The sequence below is a fragment of the Lampetra planeri genome, chromosome 41, assembly GCF_965212315.1.
Source record: "Lampetra planeri chromosome 41, kcLamPlan1.2.h2, whole genome shotgun sequence".
Classification (NCBI taxonomy): Eukaryota; Metazoa; Chordata; class Hyperoartia; order Petromyzontiformes; family Petromyzontidae; genus Lampetra; species Lampetra planeri.
In genome coordinates this window covers 3,990,216-4,003,988 of record NC_136147.1, presented here as the reverse complement: position 1 = coordinate 4,003,988, position 13,773 = coordinate 3,990,216, and the positions used below count along the sequence as shown (strand labels likewise).

Here is a 13,773-nt window from a genome sequence, read left to right as displayed (position 1 = left end):
TCACACAGAGACCCATAGATTTACACAGAGACCCATAGACTTATTCAAACCCATGGACTCACACAGAGACCCATAGACTTACCACGAGACCAATAGACTTCGACGATAGGGATGTGACGGTGCATTGATTCATCAATACAACAATTTGTATTCATTCGCTTCCAATAGACGCATTGAGTCATATGCTTAAGAATTAATTACTTTATGGTTTATGAAAATCGTGTGCAAACGACATGATAATGTTTTCTTGTGAGCACAAGACGTGTACTGCTTATGTCTGTAGCGTGCAGCATCCTATCCATGAGGCCGTGTTGTAAAAACGAAATAAAATCCTCTTCAAATTATCCACGTGAGACGCTTTCCGCTATTTTTGCAGCATATTTTCATCCAAATTGTATTGTCAGCAGAAGGGAGTGTAGAACAGCCCATTGCTGTGTAACGCTCCTATGGCTCTCGCCGTTCCCTGGTGAAGTATGGTCAAAACCCCCTTTGACCAGCATGGCGTAGGGGAGGTCCTCATCCAGCAGTGGATTGGCAGAGGCCGCACACGTACGTGGCATGTGGATGAGAAACACGGATATGTGTGTTGCAGCTAATCTTGATTTGAAGCTTTCGTGACTGCAGGAATCCATGCTCTTTGGCTCTGTCGGTAAAGTCACGTAGGTAGAAAAATAAAATAAAAAAAAAACAATATATCCCGCCTGAGGACGACCGCTTGTGTTGCGATCGAAACGTCGTGATATTTTATTTTATTTTTATTTTATTTTTCTACCGAAGTGACTGTTTACCGAAAGAATCAAAGAGTATGTGTTGAAGCTGTCACACCGTAAGTTGCCAACCGTGCTAATCGGGTGTGCAGGGGAAGGACAACAAACTAACAACAACAACAGCAAACAAATGCACAAAGACAACTGAATAACGGATGAGAAAAGCGCGCAAAAAGTGCTGCGGACGGAGACTCGGGATTACGCTGAGAGACGCGGGAGAAGGGGATGGGGCAGGAGACAGGGAGAGGAGGAAGTTGGCTCAGGCAGTCGCTGGATCGCTTTGGTGGCGATGCCGTGAGGCTGCTCCTCAGCTGGGGGTGGGGGGGGGTCCCCTTGGCTGGGCTGGAGCGCTTCACTGAGACGCTTGAGATGAGACGCGATGATGATGATGCGGTGTCGCTTGGAGTTGCTTACAGTCGATCCTCTCCCATCCTCCCCTTCTCACCCCCCACTTGCCCCCCCACTCTCACCCTCCACGTGCCCCCCCTCTCACACCCCACGTGCCCCCCCTATCACACCCCACGTGCCCCCCCTCTCACCCGCCCCCCTCCCCACATGTCCCTCCTCTCTCACCCCCCACTTGCCCCTCACTTCCCACGTGCCCCTTCCACCCCCCACGTGCCCCCTCCACCCCCCACGTGTCCCCCCTCTCACCCTCACGTGGCTTCCAACTCACCCCCCACGTACCCCCCTCACTTCCCACGTGCCCCCTCTCACCCCGACGTGCCCCTCCCCTCTCACCCCCCACGTGCCTCCCCCCTCACCCCCCGCCCCCAGCGTGCGAGCTGATGGAGCAGGGCATCCTGGCGCTCGTGAGCTCCACGGGCTGCGCCACGGCCTCTTCGCTGCAGTCGCTGAGCGACGCCATGCACATCCCGCACCTCTTCGTGGAGCGGGGGGGCCCCGCGGCCTCCCCCTCGTCGGCAGGGGGGGGCGGCCGGCACGGGGGGCTCTCCCCGCAGCGGCTGCGAGCTGCCCCCGCACCCCCCGCCGCTGCCGCCGCAGACGACGACCGACCCCGGGGCGCCGGGCGTGGAGGAGCCGCAGGGCTACACGCTGACGGCGCGGCCGCCCGCCGTGCTGGGCCACGTGCTGACGCGCGTGCTCGCCGACTTCGCCTGGCGCAAGTTCATCCTCTTCTACCAGGCTGGATACGGTACGCGGCAGCGGGGCCGGTGGCAGTGACCCCGCTGGGTGGGCACGGGTGACCTTGACCGGCTTGGCAGGGTGGGCGCGAAGTTAAACTAAACTAAAACTAAGCTATGGACTATTTCACGACGTTTCGATCGCAACGCAAGCGATCGTCATTGCTTGCGTTGCGATCGAAACGTCGTGATCTATTATTTTGTTTTTGCCTACGTGACTTTACCGAAAGAACCAAATAGTATGGATTCTTGCAGTCACGAAAGCTTCAAATCAAGATATGAACTCTTTTTTTATTTTAGCAGATAAGGCCTACCGAGCTATCTGGCTCTTTTTTCAGAAGCGACCTGGGCACAATTGCTAGCTCAACGAAGTGGCTTATCACGTGGAAATGCATAGCAACCAAAGTACTCTAAAACGCACGTTGATTCTAAATGTAGAGCGGGGAAAACTGGAAGACCCAGAGAAAAATCCATGGTGAGAGAGACACTGCAAACTCCAAATAGACAGCAGGCGTCAGGGTTGGGATTGAACCGACGACCTCCTGCGTACCAGGCAAAGGAGAAAATATTTTGCAACCATGTCCATGCAGAACCTGGTCAGGTCCTTCGCGGGGAAGTCAGAATATGTATTCATATTTTAGGAATCCGATGGGCTGTAAAGCTCTTTTTCACAGATATCTTGACAGACTTCCTGTCTCTTTCGCCATGTGCCCATTGTCCATTCCCAAAGACGTCGGTTAGCACCGTTAGCTACGTACGGTGCGAAAGAAGTTCAACATACAATATATGCATTTTTTCCCTTTTAAGGCCACGCAGTGCTACTGACAAATGTGTTGAATGTTTTATTTGCTACGTGTGTTTGTGCGCTGCTGCCAAAGCTGCAGTAGCAGCAGCAGCAGCATCGCCTGATAATCTGGCTAACGCTGGGGTGACGACGCATTGCTCAACCTCATCTAAAAAACACAGCGCGATTCAAAATAAGCCCGATCGCAAAAGAGCCCAAGTAAAACGTTAAGCCGGTGAAGGGTGCAATTAGAGTCACACATGGCCATGATTTGTAGCTGCTTATGTTCTAAAGTCAATTGTGTATCATTATGTACAGTGGGTAGTCCATTCAGCTTGCGAACATTGCCTTGGAAATACATAAATGAAACATTAAATGAGGGACCCACAACTCAAGTGGCTTCCTAGTGGGCTGTGCGCCGCTACCGCTGTGAGGCCACAGTTCAACTCGCTGGTGGAATGCACGCGGCTTGCACCCCAATCCCAGATACTCCGCTCCCCAAGGGCCTCGCTGCTGCCTCGTCTCTCCCTTTTCATCTCCCTCTACTCCCTTCCACGTGCACTCTCTCTCTCTCTGCCTCTGCTCCAGCAACCGTGGCTTTCATATTGGTCAACCTTGGCTCAGTTTGAGGTCGCTCATTCTCCCCTGCTGCTCCTATAACCGTCCATACCAGATGACTGCCTGACCCTCTTAAAGTCTCAAGTCCTGGTTCAATACCTTTCCTTATTTTTTAAAATCTGCATTCCACCGACTGCACCTAACTATACGATTTACTATTTTTACTTTACCAGGTAAGGCCCACTGAGCTATGCAGCTCTTTTTCAGAAGCGACCTGGCCACAAATGATAGCGCAATGAAGTGGCTTACCACGTGGAAATAGACGGCGACCAAATGCTCTAAACGCGTGTTTCTCAATGTGGAGGGGAAAACCGGAGAACCTGGAGAAAAATCCACACGACCACGGGGAGAGAGAGACATGCAAACTCCATAAATATACAGCAGTCGTTAGCCGCGGGATCGAATCCACGACCTCCTGCATACCAGGCGAGGGAGTTAACATCTCGCCACCGCGGCCCCTATAACCACCCACCTCCCCACCACCAACCAGCAATTAGATTTTTTTTTTATCAATTCCCGAATGAGATTTTCAATCTCATTTTGTAGCCCGAATGTAATTATTACCGTGCACGTGAACAATGTACACACCTTTGTCAATCCACTGCTGGATGAGGGCCTTACAACACCACGCGGGTCGTTTGTTAGCATCGTTTGGCCAGTGTGGATCGATGAAGGTGCCGAGCGTAGACATGGCAACATAGATAGTACAGCACAACAGCGGATGTTTCTGCACTACCCTCGTACGCGCTCACAACGTATCCCCGCAGCAGCCTATGACACCTGTTTTATGCATGACGATTGGCCACCTAAGCATTATCCAGGCTCAAGCGTGCTTAGCTTCCGAAGTCCGATGATATCGGCCACATTTCTGGGCAATTTGGGTCTTAGAACAACGGTGGGAAAATAATTTCCATGTTTTTTTATTGTGTATGCGCGATCGCGCAATTTGACACGTGTACCGGTGAGGCATTTAAAAAAAAAATCCGAATTGATCGATGAATCGACGCATCGTTGTTATGCCTGGTATTCGCATCAGTGGCCGTTTCCCCGCCTTCCTTCCACGGGATTGCTCGTGCCGTTTGCTCTCACCTGCGTAAATCAAGAAAATTGAATCGCGTTAAACCACGAAGCCACCAGGGAGCACTTAAAGACTCCCTCCGGCGCATTAACCAATTAACCAACGGAGCAGACACATTGATCAATTTAGACGCTACCCAACGCGTAATTACAAATTCGCCACTTGCTCCGGATTGTTGTGAATTAGCGCCAGATTCCCTCCTCATAGAGCAGACCGTGTTAGCAAAATCATGTGAAGAGGGACTTTGTGTTAAAAGATGTTTCGAGGAATTGTGGCTGCAGTCACGTCGCCAGCCCAGTGCTGACTTGACTCTTTTTGTAGTTAGCGTACAAAATTACGTTTATTTGTTTGCGTCGTTTGAACAGGGCCCACCGCGATTTCGCGCACCTCCGATTTTAGCACGGCTGGCTACGTATGGTGCAAAAAGAAGTTGAACGTGTTTACATATACGCGGTGGTTTTGCCAAGAATATTTTGTCAACACCTGCAGCATTTGTTTAACGCGCCTGATGAAACCTACCAGGTCAAAGCCGTTCCATGATGTTCTTACTTTGACAAATGTTGCTGGATTACATCGGTCTGGAGAACCAGTACAACTCCTATGGGATAATTGTGTATACATAGGTGTGGAGAGACAGAAGAGAGAATTATGCTTATATGTGTATTATTCATTTGAACAAGGGAGACAAAACGTACACACGCATGGATTCTGGAACTCGGGGTTTCGTCAGTCAAGCTACGTGGGCAGAGCTGGGCACGGACGCGAGACTGCTCAGTCCCCCCCTATGAGTCGCCACGCACACGGGCGCTGGGGACCATTACATGATGGCATGCGAATGCGTAGTTGTTTGTTCCAACTTGTTTCTTCATCTGCCCAGCTTTCTGTCCCATGCATCAGCTCCAGGTCTCGCAGCAAATCCCATATCTACAGCACCGCAAGTCCTCTTGCAACCTGTTTTTTTTGGTGAATGGTGGCAGCCCATCAATAAAAGCATGAACCAGGATCGCGAGCAACACCGTCATCAACCACCGCAAATCAACTGGGTCTCCAATCCGCCTTGCCGAGGATTCTCTCCGCTAATCGGAGCCCTCCAAATAAATAAATCACTGAGAATTATCCCCCGAGCGAGAGAAAGAAAAAAAAACGACGCCCACAAAAAAAACCACACGTGAAACTTTAAGTAAAAAAAAAGCAATATATATGTGTGTGTGGTCATTTCCAGCCTGAGGGCCGGCCGGCGTGCTTAATCTGGCGTTAAATATGCAGAACAAATTAACACACGCACGAGCGGGATTGACTTTAACTTAACCCGGAGGCTGGCCCCGAGGCGGTCGTGATGTCGAGCGTGTCAGCCGGGCTGACCTCCCCGGAGATGCGTGCAGAGACAAAGATATCCCCTCCCAATCCTGTACAGCCTTGACAAACTGTCCGGTCAAGTTTCTGTTTGCGAGCACCTGATGAAGGCCGGCACTTGGGCGCACACACAGGTGGGGTAGGGGTGACCAGCACTAACGCCCAACCGCCTTTGTCTCCCCCAGTGGCGATGTATGCGAACCGCACCAGGTACACTCGTTTGAGGCCGAGTCGACCTAGGGAAGGCCCGGGACCGGTTCGGATATTTCGTCACCGGTGTTGTCGGCCGCGAGGAGGTCACACGAGACAGACCTCCCCACCAGCCGTAAACAATTGCGCGATGAGTTTGTTTTATACATGTAGATATACAGAAGGCTGCACAAGCATTAGAGGCGAAACATTTAACATTACAAGCAGGGAACAGGAAAAAAAACAATGGAACGTAAAGGTCATCGTGAACACGAATGAATCATGATGCACTTGCATATCTCTGTGTGTGCATGAGTGTGCTCGTGGCAGGTGAGCGGTCCGCGTGACGCGCTGCAAACCCGGCCACCCGAGTGCGATTCCCGCTCCGGGCCGCAAACACCCAGTGTCGATTATCTCAACCGGTCTTGGGCCTCCCCTAGGTCGAGTGTTACCTGGAGCGGCGTGTGAACATCGGCACCGGCGAAAAGATCTCTGACCACGCCACCCACTCGTGTGCAGTGCCGACCTTTATAGGTTCTCTCGCCAGCAGCACTTGCCCCAGCAGCCCGCATGCCTAGCCCCGTGGGATCTTTATCGCTATACGATAAATATGAAGGGATACCTAAGCAATTAGCAGATTACAAGCTGGCACCTCCGCGGATGCTCGTTTCTGTTGCCGTGCTGGATACATTCCCTCTGGCAAATGAGACAGCGGAAAGGGAATATGAAAGCGTGGCTATTTACAATGATGAAATGCACGCAAGCCCACCCACCTGCACTTCCGATTAGCACAGTGGGCAACAGAGGCACACGAAGGGGTGGGTGGCCAGCACCACGCCCGGCCGCCTTTGTATCCCCAGTGGTGACGTTCACACACCGCACCAGGTACTCATTTGAGGCTGAGTCGACCTAGGGGAGGCGCAGGACCGGTTCAGCTAATCGTCACAGATGTTGACCGTGAACGGGAACCGAACTCGGGTCGCCGGGTTCGTAGCTCAGCGCGCTAGCCTCTACACTACCGCTCCCCACACACACGCACACACACACGCACGTAGGCACACGCACACACACACGCACGCACGTAGGCACACGCACAACAACAACAACAACCGCCATTCGCCACTAAGTGGCGGTGACGTCACCACGACGCTTGTGCCAGGCCATGTGCACCCTGAGGCCACGTGAAGTGTCGAACGCCCGCTGGCAGGAGGTCACGGGGCAGACCCAGGTGCCATGGGTCGACTGACCGAGATGACCGAGATGACTGGCTGATGCACCACCTGTGCCCCCTACTGTGCCAACTTGCTGTGCTTTAGCCACCCGGCGCTCCGCTCGTTGTTGTGAGCGTCGCTCCTCCGCCCTCCGTTGTTGTTGGAGGGCGACTGCCTCCAACTGCCCAGTAGCGTCCTTCACAAGCCTCCTCCACTGAGGCCGATCTTGACACCGCTGGTACCAGTCATAGGCAAGTCCACTCAGCTCCACGTCCTCCTGTACCACATCACTCCATCTCTTCTCTAGCCCGTGCCGCGCCCGTTTAGCCCCCTGGATCCGGCCGAACAAAAGCTGTTTAGGCATGCGGTGGCTGGGCATGCGGGCTACATGACCCAGCCAACGCAGCACACGCACACACACACACACGCATGCACGTAGGCACACGCACACACACACACACACACGCACGCACGTAGGCACACGCACACACACACACACGCACGCACGTAGGCACACGCACACACGCACACACACGCACGCACGTAGGCACACGCATGCACACTTACGCACGTGAGCGCACATACCAATTTTGGATTCGTGGCGTATTTAAATTCAGCCGCGTCTCAAGACGCCGGACAAAATAGTCGAGACGTCTATCAGAGAGACCGCTGAAGAGGGGGGGGGGGGAGGTGGGCGGGGGGGGGGGGGTCTTAGTTGCTTCAAGGTAAGGTGCGATTGAAGAGACTCCAAAGAGAAGGAGCAGTCACAGGCGGAGGAGAAAGTCTCGGGTCTGGTCTCAAAGAGCGAAATGCAAAATGCCAAAGCCAAGCGGTTGCTTCCGGTCCTGCTGCGTTTGAGGGTGAGTCTGCCTCCGCTGAGTTTGTGGATCGGGCAGACTTCTAGGATGCGGTTGCATGGTTTTGCTCCACCCCACAGGCACATAGCGAGACTTACTCTCATGCCCCATGGTGGAGGTTAGCGAGGCATGTGCCGTGACTGGTCCTGAACCTGCTGAGGGTGGACCCAATCCTCCCCGGGGAGGTTGAAACCAGGGGGCTGCTGTTGCGTCTGGGTAGTCATGGCAACATTGAGGGCCCCAGGAGGTTAGAATTCCAGATAGGGTGGGGGGGGCAGAGAAGACGCGACCTCCCATTTAGTGGGAAGCGGGGGGGGTGTATCTCTGAGTGCTTGTGTCATACGCACAGCGTGGCATAAACATCTCCCAGTTAGCCTTGAAACTGTGTTGACAAGTGCTCTTGGCAAGCACCCCTAACGCTGATGTTGCGCACTCGAAATTAAGGGCGTGGGTAGGTGCTCCAAATCGAGGGCAAACACATTTGTAAGATGCAACAGCAGCACGTGGTGTCACACATAGGCCTCGCAAGGTAAGGTAAAAGTTAAACGGTAAAAAAAACCAAGATAAACTTTACCCTACCTTTTACCTTACCACAATACAATCGCGCTACCCTACCTTTTACCCTTTAGCAGGTAAGGTTAAAGGTAAAAGGTAAAAAAGAACGAGCCTACCTTTACCTTACCTTTTACCCTTATCCCATACAAATTTCGCGATTACAGGGTAATTACTGGGGTAAAAAACATGGAAAAAATGTTCACGATAAATGCTAGTTAGAGCGCTTTATTCATTTTTCGATTTAAAGCTTTCATGACTGCAGGGATTCATCTTGGTTCTTTCGGTGAAGTCACGTAGAATGGAAATAATAAAATAATAAAAATAAAACATAATAAAATAATTCTCACGACGTTTCGGCCACAACGCAAGCAGCCGTCCTCAGGTGAAGACCAGGTCTGTCGGGGAGACAGCGTCTGAATGAAACAGCACCATGCTTGGAGCGTATATTTAATCTGGGTTGGAAGGGGGGGAAAGGGCGCCTTCACAAAATAAATTGCATATCAAGAGGAATTTAGCATAATAATGGGAAATGCAGGTATGTGATTAGTACTACTTATGCCCGTGCATTATGCAGGATTAGCAGCATCAAAGGGAGGGGATATGGGAAATACAGGTATGTGATTAGTACTACTTATTTTTTTGACGCACCAGATTTGCTGTCGATCCAGTGCACCGTGACCATCCAAAATCCCTTCAGGTTGCGGTTCGACCACCCGTCGATGGTGAGTGAGATGGCGACGTCCAGGTTGGAGAAGAACGCCCCGACGATGGGCAGCATGATGGCGTGATGCTCGACAATCCTGCGAATGATGGTGCGGGTCGATGGGCCCTCGTATCCCTGCATCAATGTGTTGACCAAGTTCTTGAACTTGTCGCTGCCGGTGGCTCGCAAAGAGATTGCACCTTGGATAACAAAATCCACCACCGCGTTCTCAAACTTTACCAGGAGGCGATCCGGGATTGCTGGCCGGCTCAGCGTTTGCTGTATTAGGCGGCTCGCCAACGCCGACGTCCCGACCTCGCTGCCTGGGGTGAGCATGGTGTGTTTCTTGAGGTGGGCTTTCCACCCCGACGCGTTCGTGTGGGTGGAAAACCACTTGCGGCAGTGCATGCACTGCCGCTTCTCTTGCTGTGCATGCGGATCACCCTCCATCCAATCGTGTGTGTGCTCCCACGGGAACGCATACCGCTGCCTCTTTCGATTGCTGTTCGCAGCAACCCCAAAAAAGCCGTTGCTGGCATCCTCGTCCTCTAGTACCTCGACCTCAAGAACGTGGACCGTCTCCATGTGCTCCGCCATCACTTTAAAATGGAGGCCACGGACTGCGTCACTGTGCCACGGAACTTTTAGCGGTAAACAAGGTACTGTATTTACCGGGTAATTATTCGCCCTACCCTTACCCTACCGGGTAATTCTTCTGAGCTACCTTTACCCTACTCTTTACCTTACCCCTTTGCATGTCGAAACCTTTACCCTTTACCTTTACCCTTTTACCCGGTAATAAAGGTAATTTACCTTACCTTGCCGAGGCCTAGTCACACACACAGAAATCCTCAACCGAGTCGCCATTAACCACGTGACTGGTGTACCAGTCCGGTGAATCAATAACCCCGCCAGCCACCCACAGGCCCAACTCAGTAATCGCATGCTGGTGTACACGCGTGCATTGATGTACTGCGCAGCGCATAAGGACTTTCACAAAAACCACACTTTACTCCCTTGCTGCACGAGGAAATAATTAAAAGAGTGCTCCATTCCTTATGGTGCCCTAGACTCATGCTGACATCCTCTTATCGCAGTGGATCCTCAGCGTTTTGCTTGTCGCGCACGTCCAACCGGACCTATCATCTGTTCGCGCGTTACTCCAAGCATTTCTCGGCTCTGTGTATCGACGAGCCAGAACCTGCAGGCCACCGATGTTGTACCACCGGCGTTGTACCACCGGCGTTGTACCACCGGCGTTGTACCATCGGTGTTGTACCATCGGCGTTGTACCATCGGCGTTGTACCCTGACGAGGGTTTGCTGTGAGTGTAGTGCAGCGAGTTGCCAATTGTTACTCCGAAGCTCGTCAAGTCTTCCCTCCCCTCCAACTGGCGCCTCTGTATACAAAAACAAAGGCAAATATCCTCCATATAGCCTTCACAGGTTGTTCGGGGAAGTGCTGTTATCGGGCACCAACAGAGGGGCAGTATGATGTCTCCCCAGTGCTGATGTGTAACACACACACTGCACCAGGTACTCATTCAAGGCTGAGTCAACCTACCGGAAGCCCAGAACGGGTTCAGATATTTGCCACCGAGCTTGGTAGCGAGCAGGAAACGAACTCGGTCCACCAGGTTCATCGCGCACCACGCTAACCGCCACTCCACCGCTCCTCCCACACACATTCAAAGACAAAGATCCCCAGCATAGCCTGTACCAGACTGTTGGGGCAAGTGATGTTAGCGAGCAGCACCTATGAAGGCCGGAACGGCACACGAGGGGGTAGGTGGCCAACACCACGCTCGGCCGCCTTTGTCTCCCCAGTGGCGATGTTCACTACACACCGCACCAGGTAATCATTTGACCGGTTCAGATAATAGTCAGCCCGCTAGGTTCGTAGCGCACCGTGCTAACCGCCTCACCACCGCTCACCCCATATTTATACGCTCCGGACACACACTCCACTGCTGGACAAATGCATCCCTAAGCCCGGTTCTGTGACGCGAATCTCCACCGAGCGTCGGTACTCGAGCCGACCTCGACGTCATCGCTCGTGCACACCCTCATTGCAGGTATGGTAAATACACGCACTTGGTTTGCGGTTTACCTTAAACGCGCGGGAGATGCCCTTCCGCATAGGGGCACTGAGACCCGGGACGCAAACTAAACTCAAACTGAACTTTTTATCTTTCCAGCTAAGGCCCCACTGAGCTATATAGCTTATCTTCAGAAGCGATGTGGTTATCACAAATGATAGCTCAACGAAGTGGCTTCGCACGTGGAAATGTATCGGCCCGCTGAGCCTCTATAGCCATTTTTCAGAAGCGACCTGGCCACAAATGATAGCTCAACGAAGTGGCTTCTCATGTGGAAAATTATAGCAGCCATATATTCGAAACGCATGTTTTTAAATGCAGAGGGAAAACCCGGAGGACCTGGAGATGTATCCACGCGACCACAGGAAGAGACACCGCACACTCCAAATATATACAGCAGCAGGCATCAGGGTCGGGATAGAACCCACGACCTCCTGTATACCAGGCGAGGTAGTTAACATCTCATCGCCATGGCACCCAAACAGTCGGCGTGCCAGTACCATGCACCATGCCAGCGTTGGATGCCTGCCGACGAGCGGCACATGCGACGACGGTGTGAATTTCACCACGGATGACGACCAACGGACCTCGCGGCTCGCGACGCTTCGGCGGGGCGCAATTGTGGTGGAAGTCTGACGTAATGGAGCGAGGAACAATTTTCCCAACAATTCACATTCGAGCTCTCGTCATGGCGCCTCTGGTATTACAGCTCTAATGATGAACATCAAGTGGTTCTGGAAGGAGAAAAAAAACGCTTTTTTTGCGACGTGGCCCAATAATTTGACAATTCATGCCAGCGAATCATCTTTCGGCTGAATAGACACCGTTTTCGCAAGCATTACAATGTCTCTCCCGCAAGACGTCACCTGTCCAGTTGAGAGCATGGCAGGTTTGGCCGAAAGAATGCCTTTCAGTCTCCTGGCACGTCCAATGTCAAGAGGTCACTATGGCCAGTGTTGGTGATGCCAGCTCACTTTGGCCCATCGCGTCCTCACCTATGCTAGAATCCTTCGGCTGTTTCATTGAAAAAATGCCTGGGCTTCAGGGTCTGCTAAAACGACCATGCCTCCGTCTTCCCCTTCTTACACGGTCCACTTGTGCTTCAAGGATCACATTTATATTCTCATCATCATTAAGACCATCATGCGTTGTCTTCCCCATTGCTGCACAGATGACAGGTACTTTCATGACCCTTTTTACAGCCTCGACTCTTGACCTCGCCACGTGCACGGGTTTTCCTCCCACACCTATAAATGGACACTCATTAATTGTCTGAAAACATCTTAACAAATAGAGGGCCACAGAGCTTGGCCCAATTGTTGGTAGTGCTGGCTCATCGCCTGGCTGCTGCTGCTGCTGCTGCCTTAGGGTCTCGTCTGTGGTTTCTCGTCGCGCGTCTTGAGGCGTTCTACCTATTGGCGAGCGGCCGAAGAAAACTATATAAACTATCTTGACTTAAAGCTTTCGTGGCTGCAGGAATTCATATTCTTTGGCTGTTTCGGTAAAGCCACGTAGATAGGTTCAAAGAAAATAACAAAATAACAAAAAACTACGACGTTTCGATCGCAACACAAGCAGTCGTCATCAGGAAAAGGGGGGTTAGCTTCTAAAGACAACTGCTTATAAAGCCTTGACATGGGCTTAGGTTTGAAATAGCCCATTTAAACCTTTATAAACAGTTTGCCTTTAGAAGCTAACCCCCCTTTTCCTGATGGCGACCGCTTGTGTTGCGATCGAAACGTCGTAGTTTTTTGTTATTTTCATTGAACCTATCTCCGTGACTTTTACCGAAAGACCCAAAGAATATATAAACTATGTTTTTTTATTTTACTAGGTAAGGGCCACTGAGATGTATAGCTCTTTTTTTTCCAGAAGCGACCTGGCCACAAATGATCAGCTGAACGAATTGGCTTCTCTCGTGAAAATGTGTAAGCAGCCAAATATCCAAAACGCGTGTTCCTAAACACAGAGGGGGAAAAAAACAGAAAACGCAGAGAAAAATCCACACGACCACGTGAACACAGAGAGAGAGAGCGAGAGAGACACGCAAACTCCAAATATACAGCAGGGTCGGCATGGAACTCACGACCCTCCGGTAGTTTACCAGGCGAGGTAGTTAACATCTCGGCCTTACCGTGCTGTGGTACAAGTTAACGTTTGTGTTAACGCGCCGAACACGGTAACCTATTTAGTCACAGACGGGCGGCTGAAACCCAAATTCAAATCCAGGATCTCATCAGTACCGGGCTCTGCTTTTCCCTGACCCCTGAGCCAACCAACCACCTCCCTTGAATCCTGTAAGCCCCCTCTCTCTTGCCGTGTGTTGCACGTTAAAGAGACGGCCACGTTTTAAAAAAAAAAATGTCGCGCTTGAATTTTCGTCAGAAAAAAATTATATCGCGAAGGCAGACACTC

General features: G+C 51.7%; 1 protein-coding gene across 1 annotated transcript in view; it reads left to right on the top strand.

Moving 5' to 3' along the window:
- Positions 1 to 13,773, top strand: part of LOC144732012 (glutamate receptor ionotropic, delta-2-like) — a 141,078-nt gene that overhangs the window by 73,759 nt on the left and 53,546 nt on the right. Inside the window, exons 2-3 of the mRNA XM_078613193.1 lie at positions 1,545 to 1,662; positions 1,706 to 1,923. Of these exons, the coding sequence (XP_078469319.1) occupies positions 1,556 to 1,662; positions 1,706 to 1,923 (325 nt within the window). The 5' untranslated portion in view covers positions 1,545 to 1,555. The remainder of the gene's footprint in view (positions 1 to 1,544; positions 1,663 to 1,705; positions 1,924 to 13,773) is intronic.